The 19,534-nt window shown below is 38.0% G+C and overlaps 1 protein-coding gene across 3 annotated transcripts in view; it reads right to left on the bottom strand.

Moving 5' to 3' along the window:
- Window positions 1–243: 243 nt before the first annotated feature.
- The window catches only part of LOC118841900 (integrin beta-1-binding protein 1), a 28,076-nt gene continuing 8,785 nt past the window's right edge, over window positions 244–19,534 (bottom strand). Inside the window, exons 2-8 of one of the 3 annotated variants that reach the window (XM_036749586.1) lie at window positions 16,799–16,938; window positions 15,219–15,320; window positions 10,634–10,712; window positions 3,746–3,882; window positions 2,636–2,728; window positions 958–1,107; window positions 244–673 (exon numbers count right to left, since the gene is read on the bottom strand). In XM_036749586.1, coding sequence (XP_036605481.1) covers window positions 602–673; window positions 958–1,107; window positions 2,636–2,728; window positions 3,746–3,882; window positions 10,634–10,712; window positions 15,219–15,290 — 603 coding nt within the window. In that variant the 5' untranslated portion in view covers window positions 15,291–15,320; window positions 16,799–16,938 and the 3' untranslated portion in view covers window positions 244–601. The remainder of the gene's footprint in view (window positions 674–957; window positions 1,108–2,635; window positions 2,729–3,745; window positions 3,883–10,633; window positions 10,713–15,218; window positions 15,321–16,798; window positions 16,939–19,534) is intronic. The other 2 variants (XM_036749587.1, XM_036749589.1) reach the window with 2 other exon arrangements.

Below are 19,534 nucleotides of genomic sequence, written 5' to 3'. Positions count from 1 at the left end.
GTCTTAAAAGGAGCCCCTATTCCCAGAGACACAAGGTCTGCCTGGCAGTCTGAGCAAAGCCAAGAATCCAGGAGGGACCCAACACCCAGGCTTTGCCTTCCTCAGCAACCCATGGGCCACAAGGCCAAGGCAGGAGAACCCAAGTCTTTTGATTAAACTAATACTCTACCCTCCCTCCCTGCTTTCTTCATATCCCTTCAATAGCAGATGACTTTAGAATATATTCAACTTCCACAAGGTAAACTAGGTTGCAATGTTTATTATACATTAAAATGTTTTTACACACAACACTTTCTGGTGCTAAGCTGGGCAAGCTAAGAGGGGTCAAATTTGGCATGCAGGCTTTTTTATCATCCAAGCAGAAAGTTTACTTCATTCACAGTCATAACATTCAACAGGGTTCTAGAAATGCTTTGGAGAACTTAGAAAATTTTGAATTTGCGGGGTTGAAATGATCAATATTTTTAAAATACATTTTCTTCTTTCTGAAACTGGAATGAGGGTTCTTTATTCTTTAGTGGAGATAAAAGTTCACCTCCTGTTTCATCCTGAGTGCTGGTTTCTTTCAGATGAAGTTATTTGTCTTCTACTTAGCAGGAACTCATGATTTCTCAGATGTTAATACAGAGTCAAAAGCTGTGGCTAAAACTTTGCAAATAGCTTGTGCTTGTTCCTGTATTATGTGAAATAGTAAAAGGACAGAACTAACATTATTAAAAGCAGCACTCACTCATTGGTTTCAAAAATATTTACTGTGGATTATGATCTAATAGAATAATTTTCCCAAAGGGTCTCAGGCATGGGTAGCAAACCCAGCCTCCAGAAGTATGGCATCACCCCAGGCCTTGAAAAACTAACCAGTTTCCTAGTTTTGTTTCTTGATTTGCATTATAGCTAGTTAAAAACTGGGGGCAGAAGTTGAGGATAAGAGAGAGATGAAATAAGGTGAGACCTTACCAGACTGTTACACTGATACACCCAGAGACTATACTCTTCATAGCTCGCATCTGTGGTCTTTAGTGCCAGTAAGCTTTTTCCTGCTCCTAGACCATCATCATAACACACCATGCGGATGATTAAATACAGAGCATGTCTGTGTAAAACATCCTGCAGAAATGAGGGGGAAAATCCAGAATCATCATGGCTGTTATAAAAGCTGGTTCTGGTTCTAAGGAGACATGTAGTGGTACAACTCAATTTCTCACAGAAGTCTCAATATAGTGTACACAAATTTGGCCAAAGGTGGTCATGCAATGACCTAATGCTTTTAAAAGCCTTAAAATAGTGTCCTCTGCTAATCAGTCTTTGTAGTCCGCTTTAAACAGAGCTTTTTAATATATCATCCCTAACTTGGGCTCTGTGGACAGAAGTCAATCTTACTTCCCAATGTATACTGATACAGCTTCAAGGACTGCTGTGAGTGCAGCTGCTGCCATGAACCAGTCACCTCTATCTACAGAATGGGCCCCTACTAACTCCTTCAAGGGAATCAGACAACAAGATAAAGCTTTCCCTGATGTGCTTGGTTTTAACAAACATCTCCCTTAGACCTACCTGAGCACTTTCCTTTGTACCTCTTTAATGAACTTCTAACTAACACAGCAATGTGATATTTGTACGTTGTGTCCCTCTCACTAGACTAAGTGCCAAAAGGGCAGAGCCTCTGCATTACCTAAACCAGGGCTGTCCAACCTTAGGTTATCTTAGGACCCCATTAAAATAATTATTTGAGGGCTGCACCCAGAATAAAAAATAGTATACACTAATAGAAAGTGGGGAAATGCGATCTATACAACAGGCAAAGGCATGAAATGCAAAAGCAAACACAAAACAAAGCGACGACAACAATATAAAGGTAGGACCATACTGACTAGTCTGTATCATACAGATGGAACGCATCCTACATATCGATTGAAAATTCCATGTGATATGTTCCATCTGTAATACTGCTTAAAAACACCAAAGAAAATTAACATTAACAAGATTATTTGTGATGGAATTAAAAAATCTAATACGCATTCTATACAAATTATTTTTTCACTCATGAAAATTAAAACCCACAGGTAGGCTGCATAAAATCGCACTGCGGGCCGTATTTTGGACAGCCCTCATCTAAACCAATAAAACTATTTTCAAAGATGAGAGCATTCTTTTAACTAAAAAGAAATTTCATGGTCCTTACACTTTTAATTGTGCTTTTTATTAGTTTCTAGCAATTCAGAAACTGACAAAAACCTACCATGAATCTGTTAATGTTTCATATTTCATTAATGAGAATGGCACGTTAAAAAAAAAACCAGTAATACTATACAGAAATATATCTGTGTGAGACCTTCAGTCAACAGGAGGTATGTACTGAGGAGTTAGATCAGATGGCTCATTTGCATTACAGAGATCCCTCCTAATGACTCCATGGCCTTTGAAGGGGTACATGACCCACAGACTGGGGTACACAGATGCAGAGAAATATTTTCCTACTGTCAGGCAGAGTACTATCCAGTGTAGGTGTTTCCCAAAAGTTTACTGAATGAACAATGGAGCATCCAAACACAAGGTCTTTGGCGATTTCAAAACATTAAATCACCAATGATCTTTTTTCCTTTCAAATTACATTTAAAAGATATGAAAAACTTACATATTGATCGGACGTTGATACTTTAATGCCATATTTAGAAACTCCCATAATAAACTCCTCTTCCAGAGGAACAAATGGTAACTTTCCATCTTGCTACGAAGTCCAAAGGAAAAACAAAAAAAGAAAAGTAGTCACCACCAAAGTCCTACATGAAAACTCCAGTCAGAGCCTATATACTTCACTTCCCCTTTCCCGTGCTGCCTTAACTTCCAAATCCCAGAGAATGCAGGGTATATGGGAGACTTAGGAGAGTTCCTTGTGAAGCAGAAATCTTATTTGTTTCATAATTAAATGTTTTTGTTATTCTGTTACACTAATTATAACTGATTCATTATCATTGAAATGAATTGAATCATGAATGAATTGAAATCATTATCAGGAGTATCTTTTCCTATTAAAATAACAAATAGATTCAATTTCATAGATTACTAAGAAACATTTACTTTACCATTTACATATACTAATCTTTCTTTTTCCCACCCACTTCCACCAACTAATATATTAATAAAATTGTGGCAAAGTTTTTAAGAAATAGAAATTGTGATCAATTATCAAGATAAGAAGTTTTATTTTCAATTATGTTTTTAAATTAACATGCATTTATTTTCTCCTTTTCCCTCCTCCTCCCTAACTGAAAAAGAGAAAATAAAAACAAAAACCTTACAACAAATATGCATAGTCAAGAAAAAAAATTCCCGCATTGGCCATGTCAAGATTTATAATTTTATTGAAAAAAAATCAGGTTACCAGAATCATTCTAATAGAACTTATGTGGAGACCTTAGGAAAAAAATAAAACAACTAAATGTAAGGTCTGGTAGAAAGTTTTTCCTATATCTTTTAAGTTATTAAGTCCTCAACACGTTTTAAAACACTGCCAAGCAGGCAATGCTCAACAAATATTAACTACTAATAATTTTTTTTAAACATGCTGGAACTATAGTTCAAGAATTAACCCATGGAAATAGTGCCACCTAGTGGACTGAGATGTTACTGACTTTCTCATAGCCGAGAATTCATTATCCAAGATTTGAGATAACAGCAAAGCGTTGAGATGTCAAGACCATATTTACTACAAGTTCTGTCTCTTACACAAACATTTTTTTTTTACCTGAGCCACATCAATGTAATTTATTAGATCCAGTGGCCCTTCAAGACTTTTCCCATCACTGAGTTTCAGTTTCTCAATGGCACCAACATATTTTATTCGAAATTCAGCACAGGTATCAGAATTACTGTTGCTTTGCCCTATTAATAGAAAATAAAAATGATCAGTTAATGTTTTAAGATTTCAATAGGGACTCTTGTTCTATACTTCCTTAACATCCAGTCCCATATCACCAACTACTTGCTAGACTTTTCCACCTGGTTATCTTGTAATCATTTCAAATTCAATACATCCAAAAGAGAACTCATTATCTTCCCCTCAAACGTGCCCCTCCTCCAAGCTTCCCTGTTTTTATTGAGGGCACTAGTATCCTTTCCAATTACCAAAGTTCACAAATTCAGGGTCATCATTATTCTCTCTCTTCCCGTCTCAAATCAGTTGACAAATCTTGTCAATTCTACCTGCAGGATATCTCTTTTCAGATCTCTTTCTTCTATCCATTTATATGATCCTCATCCCCTTTCACCTGCACTATTACTGTTGTAATAGCTTCTCTCTCTGCTCCCAGTCTCTATCTAGGCTTTTCCAATTCATCTTCCACAAAGATGAGAAAACAATCACAGACTTTAACGATGTTACTCAGCTGCTCAAAAATCTTCAGTGGCTCTATAGCCTGATAAAATACAAACTTCTCTGCCTGATATTTCAAATCCTCTTAACTGAGTTCCAATCTCTTTGTAGACTTAATCTGTATTATTCCCCTTAATGCATATTAGATTCCAACCAAACTAGAAAACTGATCCCTGAGCCATCATAGAGAACAAGTGGTCTGACAAACCATCCTTAGCACCACTTCTCAAACTCTGTCTACATTCTAGGCTCAGTCCAGGTGCCACCTCTTATGGAAGGTCTTACCTGATTGCTGAATTGCTAATGCTCTCTCCTCTCCAAAAATTATGCTGTTTATTGATTTATTTACATGTTATATTACCCCCACCCCCCAAACTCCTGAAGGACAGGGACTGATTTGACTTTGTTGCTGTATCACCAGCTCCTGTCAGAGTGCACCCTGAGCTTCATAGGGCCTTAATAAATAGCTGTTAAATGAATGAATTCATTCAGTGCCTCACCCTTAGCAGGCACTTCATGAATGTTTACTGAATAGAAATGGGATTTCTCAGTTTCATTTCACTCTTTCCTTCCCCTCAAAAAACTAAATTGTTATAACTTCATGGCTAATCAGAAAAAGAACAAAATTTCTTTAAACGATGAAAGAGTAGATTTTTTTTTTTAAAGAGCAGTATTAAATACCAGTGAACCTTCTGTTATCCTAAATAAAGATCACTGGGAGGTAAATTAACTAAGGCTTTAAATTTCAAAATAAAAAAAAAAGAAGGGAAAAACTAGCAAACTTTTAAAATAGTACTAAATTGAAATATTGGTCTCCTTCCCACGCTTTCTTTGCTACATTAACTTAAATTTTTTTTTCCTGTATTGAGGAACCACTATGCCAAAAAAAGGACATTTTTCTGATATACTAGAAGTGAAGTCCCATCAGGAAGTTGGATAGCAAAGGCAAAATAACCTGGATTAAGCCACCGCCTCAGTTTCCTCCTATGTAAAATAAGAGTTGAGCTAGTTTTCCAGATTTAAACCTATGATAGCTACACACACACACACATACATACACACACACACACACACACACACACACAGAGTTAAGTAGCTATAGTTTCTATTAAATGTCTGAAGTCCATTTTGATTCATTGTGTAAACACTACAATACTTTCACATTGTACTTCCAAAAAAAGGTATATAATTTTTAAAAAGACTTTAAAGACAACTAGCTGATAGGGAAACAGACTGGAACCTAAACTGAACAATATCCTATCAAATAGTTTTTCCTCTGAGGGCCAGACTTTCGATAGATTCCATAGTCAACAATCCTGATGGAAAAGGAAGACTTCAGCCCTAGAAAAGATGAATGTGTTTTGGAGAGCTTTGCTCAAGCACTCATTTGGGATTTATTTAGGAGACTATGAGGTAGGGGAAAAAGAAAGAGGAAAATCAACCTTTTGATCAACTTCATTCTCCAATTGATAAGTGGCCAAAGGATATGAACAGGCAGTTTTTCGATGAAGAAAGCAAAGCTATATACAGTCATACGAGAAAAAAATGCTCTAGTCATTACTGATTAGAGAAATGCAAATTAAAACAACTATGAGCTATTATTTCACATCTATCAGACTGGCTAAAATGATTAAGGGAGAAAATGACAAATGTTGGAGGGGACGTAGAATACTGGGATACTAATACAGCATAAGAAGAACTGTGGACTGGTCTAACCACTTTGGAGAGGGATGTGGAATTAAGCCCAAAGAGTTATAAAACATGGATACCCTTTGACCTAGCAATACCACTATCAGGTATCTTTCCCAAGGTCTTTAGGGAAAAAGGAAAAGAACCTATATGTTCTAAAACATTTATAGCAGCTCTCCACGTGGTTGGGCAAAAAAATGAAAACTGAAAGGATACCCATCAATTTGGGAACTGCTAAATAAGTTGTGGTAAACGATTGTGATGGAATACTGTGATGTAAGAAATGAGAAGCAGGCTGATTTTAGAAAAACATGGAAAGACATGCCTGAAATAATGAAGAGTGAAATGAGCAGATACAACAGAATGTTGGATACAGTAAGAGCAATACTGTCTGAAGAATAACTGAATGACTAAGCTATTTTGAGTATTATAATTATTCAAATCAACCACAAAGCACCTATGAAGGAAGATGCTATCCACCTCCATAGAAAGAATCGATAAACAGGTGTACAGTATGTTTTTGTAGATATGGATATAGATATATCTGTGTTAAATGGCAGCCTTCTATAGTTCAGGGTGGGAAGGAAGGGAAGGAAGCTTGGAACTTAAAATGTAACAAAAAACTAAAAAAAATTAAGTTTTAGAAGAAAAAGGAAAATCAGCCTTTTGACCCAACTTGCCACAGATTCTAATGAGACTTTAGTAATTACCATTTTGTTTTTATTCTGGTCTGTGATATAAATATTTTCCTGAAAGGTTGGAGCAAAACTAAGGCTACTTGGCATGTTCTAACAAAAAAACTTAAAAAAAAAAAAATTAAGGAGGCTAATCCTGTACCAGGAACCAGCATTGTCTTCACCATATCCCCACTCCCCTGATCAGCTACCTGGGAGGAGGAGGAATACCTATACGCAGCAGACCCCAATCCAAACCCAGAAATAGTACTGAGCCTGAGCTTGACCCTGAGCAGTGCCTGGCACACAGTAGGAGCTTAATAAATGTTTACTGACTAATTTATGCCTACACTATTGTAATAGCCTGTTTGTTGGTCTGCCTATCACAAGTTGATCCTCCATTTATCCATCAAAATGATCTTCCTAAAATGCACTCCCCCCACACCCCAACTCAACAGACTCCAGTGGTTCTGCATCACCTCCAGGATCAAACACAAAATCCATTGTTGAACACTCTGAAGGGCTTTCAAAGCCCTTCATAATTTGCCCTGACCAGGGCAGCTAGGTGGCACAGTGAGTACAGCACCAGCCCTGGAGTCAGGAGGACCTGAGTTCAAATCCGGCCTCAGACACTTGACACATATACTAGCTGTGTGACCTTGGGCAAGTCACTTAACCCCAACTGCCCTGCCAAAAAGCAAAAAAAAAAAAAAAAATCTGCCCTGACCCCTACCTTTCTAATCTTCTTATATCTTAAAACCACCTATATACTATACAAGCCAATGACACTGAGCTTCTCACTGTTCTCTAAACAAGACCCTCCATCTCCTGACTCTAGGATTTTTCTGTGGCTGTCTCTCATGAATGGAGTACTCTTCTTGTCATATCCTCCTCCTGGCTTCCCTGGCTTCTTCAGGTCCCAACTAAAACTTCATATCCTATGGGAAACTTTCCTAATCTCTCTTAATTCTAGTGCCTTTCCTCTGTTGAGTATTCCCTATTTATCCTGTATATACCTTGTTCATACATAAGTTGTTTGCATGTTGTCTTTTGCCTTTCTCTGCATCCTCAGCAGTAAAGTACAATGCCTAGCACATGGTAGATGCTTAATAAATGTTTACTGACTGTATGTCACCTCCCTTTCTAAGCAAAACTCCTTGGAAAAGTTGTCTACATTCAGTTTCACTTCCTCTCCTATACTACTTATAATCTGCTAACCAACCTCATCACTCAATTGAAACTGCTCTCTTCCGAAGTTAACCAATGATCTCTTAACTTAATGTTCTTTATTCAGTCCTAATCCTTCTCAATCTACCTGTTGCATTTGACACTCCTGACCGTCTTTTCCCTTTCCACACTCTCTTTTCTCTGGGTCTTTGTGACACTACTTCATCCTAACTAAAGCTCCAAATTCTGAGGAAAGGTGTCTGACTTTTCCTCAGTCTCCTCTACAGGGTTACCATTTATATATCAGGCTCCTGAAACTGGTTATTCCACAAGGTTTTATCCTAGGCTCTCTTCTCTCCTCTGTCTCTGTACCTTCTTTAGCTTCTAGAAGTTTATCTATCACCTCAGAGAGCTCTGTATCAAGCCCAACTCTTCCCTAGCTTCAGTCCTACATCACCAACTGTGTGAGAAATGATTATTAATAACCAATAATTTCAGGAGAGGTTCAGAGCTCTCCTCTTCTAAAGTTTTTAGAAGTTCAGTCTGAAGAACATTATTGATCATGTGATTACACTGACTCTCCTCAATCTTGGTCAGACCTCACTCAACATAGCAAAGAATTGAATCTAGGGTGGGGAAGCTCATGGTGTCAGCTCAGGCATGGATGGAGTATATATTCTTTGAACTGACAGCTCTGAGTAGTCTGGTATAAAGATAATCAGCCCTTCGTTTTAATATAGCCAACCTCCAATCGCATTAACCAATGAGATTTGACTGCTCTTTGAAGGACCACCTACTGTTTTGAAGGGTATATAAACTGTGAGTCCCCTGCCTTGACTGTTTTAGTCTAAGAGATATGGACAAATGACCATCCTTTTATTAATAACCTGCTGGCCTTATTAGTAAAATGATTAAATTACCCAGAAACTGTCTCTTGAACCTTTTTTAAACATCACGACTGCCTATTAGACATTTCAAACCAGATGTCTCAAAGGCAGCTTAAGCTCAACATGTTCAAAATTGAGCTCATTATCTTTCTCTCTGTCTCTTCTTCCAAACTTCCCTATTTCTGTCTTTGAGGTTCATACAACTCAGCACCCTCTTCCTCTAAGTTGCTAAATCTTGTAATTTCTACCTTTACAACATCTCTCATATGTGTCCCCTTCTCTCCATGCACAAAGCAAGGGTATAGACCCTTATCACGTCTGGCCTAGACTATTCAAGACTCCAGGCGGGTACCTCTGCCAAAATCTCTCACCCGCCCTTGTCCACCCTACGTTCTTTTGCCAAAGCAATTGTCCCTGAACACAAATCTGACTATATGACTCTGCTATTGAATCAATTATAGTGGCTTCCTCTTGCCTTTAGGATAAATTCTCTTTTTAGCTTTTAAAATCCTACATAATGACTTCCCAGCTTCATCAAGTATTTTTCCTCATTCTGCACTCTGTGATCTAGCCACACTAGTCTTTTCTATTCGCCATACATGATACTTCATTTCTCATCACCATGTCTTTGCATTTGTCAGTCAACACAATTTATTACGCACCTATTACGTGTCAGGAAGTGTGCTATTTACTGGGGATAAAAACAAATATAGAAGACAGTCCCTGCCCTTGGGGAGCTCACAGTCTAATGGGGGAGACAATAAAGTACAAAAAAGCTACATATAGCATAAATAGGAAATAATCAACAGAGGGAAGGTACTAGGATTAAGAGGGTTTAGGAAAAACTTCCACTACAAGGTAGGATTTCTGCTGGGACTTGAAAGAAGTCAAGAAGGGCAGGAGACAGACATGAGAAACAGGAAAATTCAAGAGATGGGGACTAGCCAAAGAAAACGCCTGGAGTCGAAAGATGGAGTGTCATGTTCAAGGAACAGCAAGGAGGCCAATATCAGTCATTGTAGAGTCAGGGAGTAGGGTGGGAAGGGAGGGAGTAAGACATAAGGAGACTGGACAGGTAGAAGCAGCCCTACTACATACTTGGAATATTCCAGAGAGTATTCCATCACCTCCATCCCAGAGAATCCCTTTTCTTTAAGATGCAGCTCAAACACCATCTTTTGCAAAACAACCTTTACTGATTCCTCCAACAGCCAGTGACCTAATTCCCAAATCATGCTATACTTACCCACTTTATATATACTTGTTTTTGTTTCCTTTATATTATGGGTAAATAGTTTTATTGTACTTGGCTACAATAGAAGGTAAGGAATTATTTCATTCTTTGTACTTGTATCCTCAACAGCTGGCTTGGTGCCTGGCACAGAGGAGGAACTTAACAAATACTGGTTGATTAACAGCATAATCTAACATTTTCTAACATTTCTTGGTGTGTTTTTATGGTACTGATCCCACCAGTATTTCCCAATCATTTTATCCATGACACTCAGAGCGGGGTTCTCCTCATCATTTACTCCAGCCCTCTGACAAGCAATATTCTACCATATTGTATGTATACATACAGAGCTTCTTCCCTCTCATCTCTATACCCAGTCAAAACTTAGCAAACACACAAGAGAAAATCCAGGATTTATCACAATACAACAAAAACCTCTACTGGGATCTGCTATTACACCTGATAGGATTAAAAAAAAGACTGAGTAGGATCACAGATCTAGAAAGGGAAAGACCTTCACAGGCCATCTAGTCCAACCTCCTCCCAACCCCATTTTAAACAACAAAGAAACAGGCCAAGGGTGGTGAAGGAATGCACATTGTTTACATACCTGAGCTTTTGGTAGAGTCTGTATCTAGGCTGGCTACAGTACTTGATCTTGAAAGTCCACCAAGGCTGGAGTCTACAGACTGAGGAAATGAGGGGATTTGGGAGGGGGGTGGGGTGGTGGTGATGATGAAGTTGAGGAAAACACGAAAAAATGAGTTAAAAGTAATAATAAACATTGTCTTTAAGTTACTGCAGCTAAATACATTTCAACTGTCTTTTCTCACTGGTTTCAGGTGACATTTTTTTTTTAAAAACAGGTGGTCAACTAAGATGAACTATGTAACAAAATTCAAAATATCCGAAAGAATCCAAATACTTACATAATAAACATCTGCTCATTCAGTAAGTCTATTAACACTTACAGAGAAGTGTTTCTTTGTCTTTAATAATCTAAATAATATAGACCCGTCCAAATTAGGTTATGTTAATCAAAATGATGCCAGCCACAATCTTCTATCTACTCAAATATTTCAAAACACCTGAATCAATTATTAATATATAAACACAGAACCCTACCAACATATAAACTGTCCTATATTTAAGTGGGGTAATATTGTATCTTAAAAATCCATCTATTCTAAGGAATCCAACTTTCAGTGTGTATTTTAGTCCCTATTTCTTTGAGCATACTCCAACACTGCAAATCCTGAATTCTCTATCTATCTAGCCTCAAAGTATGTACTCATGGGTCGCAGCTGGCTATTATAAATGTCAAGTTGCCTTCTGGGGTGAATTCAATTACTATCAATAGAGTTGAACCTAGGTGTTTTCTTTTCATTCCCAATGTCTGGGGGGAAAACAGTCCTGTTTCTATCTCCATAAAAAGAACAAGAAACAAGGAAACCTTTTCCTTTTTCATTTAGGAGAAAGCACTGACATGAAGTCCTGGAGACCTGCAAGGGTTTTCTTTTTTCTGTTATTCTTCAATTGCTGTCAAAGCAAAGCAAAGATAGTACAACATCCAATTTTCAGTGGCGTGATAAAAGCTGGTGTTCTTGAAACTGATTTTAGCAGCTTACATGGAACCCATGAGGGAGGGAAGTGTAGAGAAGCTGAGGGTAGAATCTGTAGACCTAGCACCCCTCCTTTATTCTCCCCTGAATTATAGTTATTTGTAGACATGTTTTATCTCCCAGGGCAGGCACCTATACAACTCCAACATAACTCTAGTACAGGGCTTTACAAGTGAAAGATGCTTACCGAAAAGCTGTTGAATTGCCCTAAAGTCTTGAAAACTTAGGAAGGAGTCATCCTAAATATTAAGGGCTTTTGTTTATACCATAGAGCTACCTGATCAAACTACTTTACACCAGGTGAGAACTGTAGACGATACAGGGCAATTTTCTCTTGCTATGTAAAATTCACTCTGTACAAGACACTAAAAGAAATACTAGCCATCCCAGGCTGTTCTCAAAACTTTATTGTCTGACTCAATATTCAATTTGAAATGAAAACGAAGTGAAAGGGGTCAATAATAGTAGGAAACTCTACTAAGCTCTCAAGTTTAACACAGATATTTCTGTTTCTTCCCCAGCAATTTATTCATGTTCAAAGGAGAAGAGGCTTTAAAAATACTAAGCTAGGAATTAGGAGACTTGGGATCTAGTATCTGCTCTGCTATAAGTTAGCTGCATGACTCTACAAAGAATTGTAGATTGTTACAAATGAAAGAGATCTTAGAGGTCACATGAGTCTGACCCCCTCATTTCATAGGTGTGGAAACTGAAGCCCATAAGCAACATGACTCTGCTGAAGGTCACAAAGGTGTTCAGTGGTAGAACCAGGAGTTGAGTTTAGCTCTTCTGACCTAGGCTCCCAAATCCAAAGCTATTCTCATATCACTTCCTTACTTCCTCTCTGTGAATTTAGTTTTCTCCTTTATAAAAGGGGAAAAAACAAGATGACCTCCGAGGTTGCCATCAGAATCAACATGCCACAATTCTTTAGTTCTAGTTCTAGGATCATTCTAGGATCCTCTTATTTCTCCACCAAAATATTCTTGACTGTCAGCACAATGCCTGGGACACAGGAAGCACTTAATAAATGACTTCTATTTAATCAGCTGGTTGGTGAACTCTAGACCTGGACCTACCTACCCTTTCTCTCTTTAATCTACGAAAATTCTTCAAAACTTAACAAGCCCCATTTCTTTCTCAGAACGACAAAATATTAATGGTAGTTATTATACACCAAGGGCTGTGCTATGTGCTAGGAATATTTTAAAATGAGGCAATCCCTGCTCTCAAGGAGCTAACATTCTAATGGGGAAAAACAGCACACAAAGAAGTCCTCATGTTCACAGGAAGTCCACTGCAGATATAAATGCCGGGCAGTACTTAGGTTCTAAGTCTTAGCAGAGAAAGTAAGAGGGCAGGCAGGGCCAATAGCAAGTTCTGAGGATAATCTGTATTATCTATGTCCTATCAGCTTATTATAATCTTCTAATCTATATATTTTACATAACCATAGCTACATCTTTTTACATATATTCAGAATAGCACTTATGTTCTATCATCTGTCTTGAAACCTTTCTGACTAGCACTTCTCTTTAATCTCTCCCTTTTTTAGGTTCCACAGCATTCCTAAGTCACCGCTAATGTGGCCCCAACTGTTTAATTAAAAACATTAATGCCACTTCTTGCTACAAAGACAAAGAAGTAACCAAATACAGTGACTACATTTGAAAACGTATATGATATTCTGCCCCACTAGTCCCTTGCCCCTTTGTGATGAGGAATCAGTTTCTACATTGTTCACTATTTCATGTTTTTTGCACAGTTCTACTAGAGACCAATGGCATCGAATTCTGCATTCCCTAAAGCATCAAGTACAGTGAAGAGTATTTAATAGGTGTCCAATAGATATCTGTTGATTTGAACTGTCCTGACTGCATTCTGGGCCATCTTCCAGTTGTCCTGATCTATATCTGCCCATTGGACCCAGATGGTTCTGGAGGAGAAAGTGAGGCTGGTGACCTTGAACAGCCCTCCCTCACTTAAAGCCAATTCACCTGCATGTCATGGCACCACCTCCCTGATGTCCTGGTCTTCTTTGAGAAGAAAGGACAAACAGCAACCTTGCAATATAATATTCTAGTCCTAACTTTTCTGTGCTTTCATAAAGAGAATTTTTATATGTTAGAATCCAGAAGCCAAATAATTCTGGCTGGAAGAACAGAAAGAGGACAGGGCAAGAGAGGGAATCAAGAAAGGTTTCATGGAGGAAGGAGAACTTGAGTTGGGCTTTGAAGGACAGGCAGAACATCAGCAGACAAAAATGATGGAAGTTTCTCTACCACTAAGTGCATATATCCTAGAATGCCTTCCTGAAACTAAGAATCCCTACTGTGAACATAATTTACTATCATCCTCATCATTTTACTTTAAAAATCTTGCCAACCAAAAAGACTGACAGGTTTTATCCTTCACTTAAACTGTAAGGTCCATGAGAACAGGGTCCATGTCTGTTCACCTTTATGCATCTCTTAGATTCAGTTGTGGGCCACAAGGGTTTGTTGAATTGTTAAATCAGTCTCCATAAACTGTGAGTGAGAAAATGAAATGGTTTGTTCAGGGTTAGAGGTTCTCATTTGCATCAGTTAGATGTGGTAAAACAAAATCATAGGTGTAATCCTGGAAAGGGCCACAGAGGTCACCTAATCCAGGAGCCTCATTTTACAGATGAGGAAATCTGAGGCCCAGAGAAGGGAAAGAATTTGCCCAGGATCATCCTTGTAGCAAGTTGCCAAGTCAAGACTTGTAGCCAGGTCCTCTAGCTCCAAATCCGGCAATCCTTCCTCCACATCACCATTCTGCCTATCAGAATTATTCATTTACCTTCCTATGTCATCTGTGAATATGAGATACTATGTCTGTGTATCTGAACTTTACCTGCACACTGACAAATATCTTGCTCTGTCACCTGTATGACCTGTACCCAACTCCCTTAACCTGGCTAGGTTTCACTTTGCTTATCTGTAGAATGAAGGGGCTGAACCAGATGCTTTCTAAGGTCCCTTCTAGCTCTATATCTATGATCCTATGTCATGCATGCTGGACTGTTTATATCTCCCACTCAAGTAAACAGAATTATTCAAAACTCTAAAACTCCTAGAACACCCTGTGTAAAACTCCCCTCATTTGGGGAGCATTCAGACCTGTAAGTTCACCACTGAGGGGAACTCCCACTGCTGCATGGGTAGTATTTGGAAACTCTCATCACAGATGCAGAATGACAACTGCTCTACAACTTAGCATCTGAGAAGGGTGCCAGGTTCCCCCAGAGGTGAAGTGACCCCAGGAAAGAGAATCTGAAAATTTTTAGCTCTCATGGCAAGGGACCCACCTGTACACTGTAGCTGATTTATTTTAATGGCTTCAATGACTTGAGAAAATCCAAAACAGAACATCATCCAAAGTGGAATTAGATCCAACAGTTAAAATTATAAAATTAAATGTTCACATCACTTAATAAATATCATGCAATGAGCCTATGATAAATATTCCACGTGGATTAATTTGTTATAAATACAAAAAAAAAATTAACTGACTGCCTGGTGACTCAATTCTAAACTCCACCCCCCTTACCTTGCTCTTAGTACTGATTTCACTACTTTGGGAACTGCTACTACTGTGTCGCTTTTTGCCTTTTCGAAACATTTTTCACCATAGTTGGATCCATAACCTCCCCTGGAAGAACAAAAATTAGTTACAACCAAATCAATGAAAGAGTGGCTTATTTAAACCACTTTTCCAAAAATGTTTATTCATAACTTAAATCAAACAAATGAGTATGTATGGGAAGGAAAATAAACATTTTTTTTTTGGCATCTGTGGCTCTAATTCTTTTCACTTGGAATTCAAAGACCTAAACCAGGAGAGGGAACCTGCAGTCTCGAGGTCACATGTGGCCCTCTAGGTCCTCAAGTGCAGCTCTCTGACTGAATCCAAACTTCACAGAACAAATCCCCTTAATAAAAGGACTTGGACTCAGTCAAAAGGCCACACCCAAAGACCTAGAAAGCCACAAGTGGCCTTGAGACTGCTGGTTCCCCACCTCTCACCTAAACATTTTCCCTTTATCATAGAACTTCGAAGCTATTCTACTTTTTAAAGGAAAGCTAATTAACAATGCCTAACTTGAGTCAATTCCCTGAGTCAAGGGGTCTTATTTTTCTAAAATAAAGAAATTCAATCTAAGTCAATATTACTTTTTCTAGCTAAAAGGAACTTATGGTACTTAATAAGTTCCATTCATATTTGAATTCACAAAAAAAGGGTGTAAGTCAATCTGCTTGCTATAGAATCATGGAACAAAATGTAACTTTACATACATCTAAGGTTCTCTTGCTTCACAGGGAGGACTCCTTGTTGCCCGAGCATGTAATCAGTTATTTTGAAGAAATCACTTTTGATAAGTGATAAAGGATTAGGGACTGTATATGAGGTGGTCAGTAGGAAACCTCATTCCATCTAAAAATCTCTTACAGTCAAAGGACAATGATTACCCTGCAATCACTTTCTAGTATGGTATCAAGGAGAATTTAACTGCTATCGCAAAAGAAAAGAAATCAGAATCCCTATTTTTTTTTTTGGTAAGGGTGGAAGTAGATAAAGGATTCCATTCAACTAAGACAACAATAATCTTTCTCCTAAGGGTCTCAAAGGTCCCTATACTGTGCAATCAATTTACTAGAAAAAATATCACAAAGTTCTGCAGGGATCAAAGAGAGATTCAGAACAATTTCACTCAAAGAAAAAAATTCTCTTTATTGATATTTAGCTGAAGAGTAAAATCTAAAATTAGGTTTAGAAACAAATCCTAACATTTGTCTTCTCTTAAAAATCCCTAAGGTCAGTGAACTAAAACAGCCTTGGCAACTCTAAGATCCTATTTATTTTACTATATGGTCTTTCACAAGCTGTTCTGTTTTAGGTTTCTCCAGGCATAAGATACTGGTCAACAATAAGTAGTCTCTCCCCCTACTTCAACAAAATGGCATCTGGATGAAAGAAACGATATTCATGAAATGTTTGTGATCTCCTTCTAAAAATGGTAATAAGTAGGCACAGAGCACACAGTAATAATACACTCTTCAAGACCCAACCATGTACCCTTAGTACTAATCAAAATGAAGATTACCTGGGTAAATACTTTGACTACTCACCTGTAGTACAGAAATACTTTTCTTCATGAGAAAACAGGACTTGAGACATATGAGTTATCTTGTAGCTAATGCTGATTTCATTTCATGAAGCTCTAACTAGTCAGGATAAATCCACATTCTTACACTCACTGTGGCTGAAACTGTACAGAAATAAAATATTTAATTAAAAAAAATATTAGCAATTTCATTCCACATGGTCTGAAAGGAATGTTGCTATTTTGGACTATACTATGGTTCCTGCTTCCAACTAGGTTTCTGAATCTTTATGGTCACAGATAAACTACTTTATTTTAAAAGAAATTAAAATAAAACAAAAACACCCCATGGAAATGGGGGACCGGGAGTAGTGGAACATGTGAAAGAGAACATGATTGTAACGAGATCTATTCCCATGGAAAGAAAGGTCAACTGACAAAGTTGGAATACAGACAGAACAAATATTCATTAATGGACACAGGTGATCACACTGGATCAAAATTGTGTTCAGTGCAGTACACACTCAAACTTTTGTCAAATAGCTACAATACTATGGTCATCTGTTGTGTATTCTATCTCCCTCCCACACTACAAGGTCCATGAAGGCAGGAACTGTTCCTAATTTAATATTTTTATTTCCTCCACTGCTGCATAGCACTTTTCACCTAAGAGGGCAAGTGAAAGATTTGTAGATGTTAAAGTGAAGGGGCCTGGAGTTTCCTAAAGATTCATTTGTGTACTTGCATAGTATCTGAGTATCTATACACCAGGTACTGCACTAGGAATATAATGTGCTTGCATGTAGGTTGAAAGCAAAATGCAGAGGGTTTTAAATGAGAAAGAGGAGCTTTTATTTTATCCTAGAGGTAATAGGGAGCCATAGGAGCTTTTAAGTAGAACGACATGGTGATCTTTAGGAACATCGCCTTGTTAGATCAGTTCAAGGCAGATTAGACAGAAGAGAGACCTGAGGCAGGAAGACCAATACAGGCCTGCACAATCTGGGACCCGCCAAGGGAAAACATCCTCTAATTTCTTGTGGGCCTCTGGAAATCCTTTAGCACGCTGAAGGCCATTTAAAGCCTGAGGGCTGCAGGTTGCACAGGCCTGAATTAATAGGTGTTTTCACTGGTTCTCCCCCATTCTTGCAACATTTTCCTCCTCTCTGCCACCTAGCTGTCCCAGTTTCCTTCAAATCTCAGCTAAAGTTGCATCTTCTCCAAGAAGAATTTTCCAGTCCTCCTTAATCTTCATTTTAATGTCCTCCCTTTTTGATTACCCCCAATTTATCCTGAATACATCTTATTTATACATAGTTGTTTACATGTAGTCTTCTCCATTAGACTGTAAGCTCCTGGAGAGCAGGGGCTGTTTTGTTTTGTGTTTCTTTGTATCCCCACGGCTTACAAAGTGCCTGAAACATAGTAAGCCCTTTAGAAGTGATAAATGACTATTACAAAAAGTCCAGATAAAAACTGATGAGGCCTTTAACTAGAGCTGTGAGAAGAGAGAAGAGAAGAGATGAGAAATGCTGTAGGGGTGAAAGGATTTGGCAATTGACTGGCTATGGAGGATAACTCCAAGGTTACAAAAATATCAATACTTAGGATTCTCCCCAGTTTTTCCACATCCCCTCCAACATTTGTCACTTTCCCTTTCTATCATTTTAGCCAGTCTGATAGGTGTGAGATGATTCAAAGTTGTTTTAATTTGCCTTTCTCTAATCAATAATGATTAAGGGCATTTTTTCAAAGGACTATAATAGTTTTGATTTCTTCATCAAAAAACTGCCTACTCACCCTTTGACCACTTATCAATTAAAGAATGACTCAGTCTTAGAAACTTGATAAAGTTCTCTATATATTTGAGATATGATGCCTTTATCCAAGAAACTGTCTATAAAAATTTCCCCCCAATTTTCTGCTTTCCTTCTAATCTTCGTTATGATGGTTTTATTTGTAGAAAACCTTTTTAATTTAATAAAATAAAAATTATCCAATTCATGTTCTCAAAATGCTCTCTCTTTTTTATTCATAAATTCTTCACCTTTCCATAAGTCTGATAGGTATTATGTTCCTTGTTCTTCAAATTTTCTTAGGAAATCTGTTAATATCGAGGTCACATGTCCATTTTAGACCTTATCTTGATAAATGTCATAAGAGATTCATCTGTACCCAATTTTTGACAGACTGCTTTCCAGTTTCCCCAACAATTTTTACCAAATATTGAATTCTTATTCCAAAAGCTTAAATCTTTCCATTTGTCAAACACAAGGTTACTATCATTTACCACTGAGTATTGCATGTCTACTCTGTTCCCCTGTAACAACGATACTTGCTACTACTGTGGTTTTGTAAGGCCAATAACACCAGCACACAGGAGGGCTGCTAGCACAGATTCTCTGAGCTGCTATTCTAAGGAAAGCAACTTTAAGGGGTTTACGATCTCATTTTAATTAACCATACATATATCATTCACTTAGTTCAAAGGGAAAAGTGAGCACCCTGAACTTCAGAGAAAACACAAACAGAAATTACAAGCAGAAGAAAATAACACAAATCAACAGACAGGCTTCTAACTGTCTGACCTAGCAATACAGTTACCAGAGAGAGAAGCACCAACATCTGGGTTTTCATGTGGCAGCGTGGCCCAGGGTCTCCACACAACACTCTTCCAATGAGTGAGCCCCAAGCAAAATGCTAACCTCAGACTATATATACTTCTTCAGGGTCAGAGGGCGTCACAACCACGCAACTGAAA

Source organism: Trichosurus vulpecula, chromosome 3 (genome assembly GCF_011100635.1).
Source record: "Trichosurus vulpecula isolate mTriVul1 chromosome 3, mTriVul1.pri, whole genome shotgun sequence".
NCBI lineage: Eukaryota > Metazoa > Chordata > Mammalia > Diprotodontia > Phalangeridae > Trichosurus > Trichosurus vulpecula.
The sequence above is the reverse complement of the archived record's forward strand: the minus strand, read 5'-3'. Positions and strand labels throughout refer to the sequence as shown.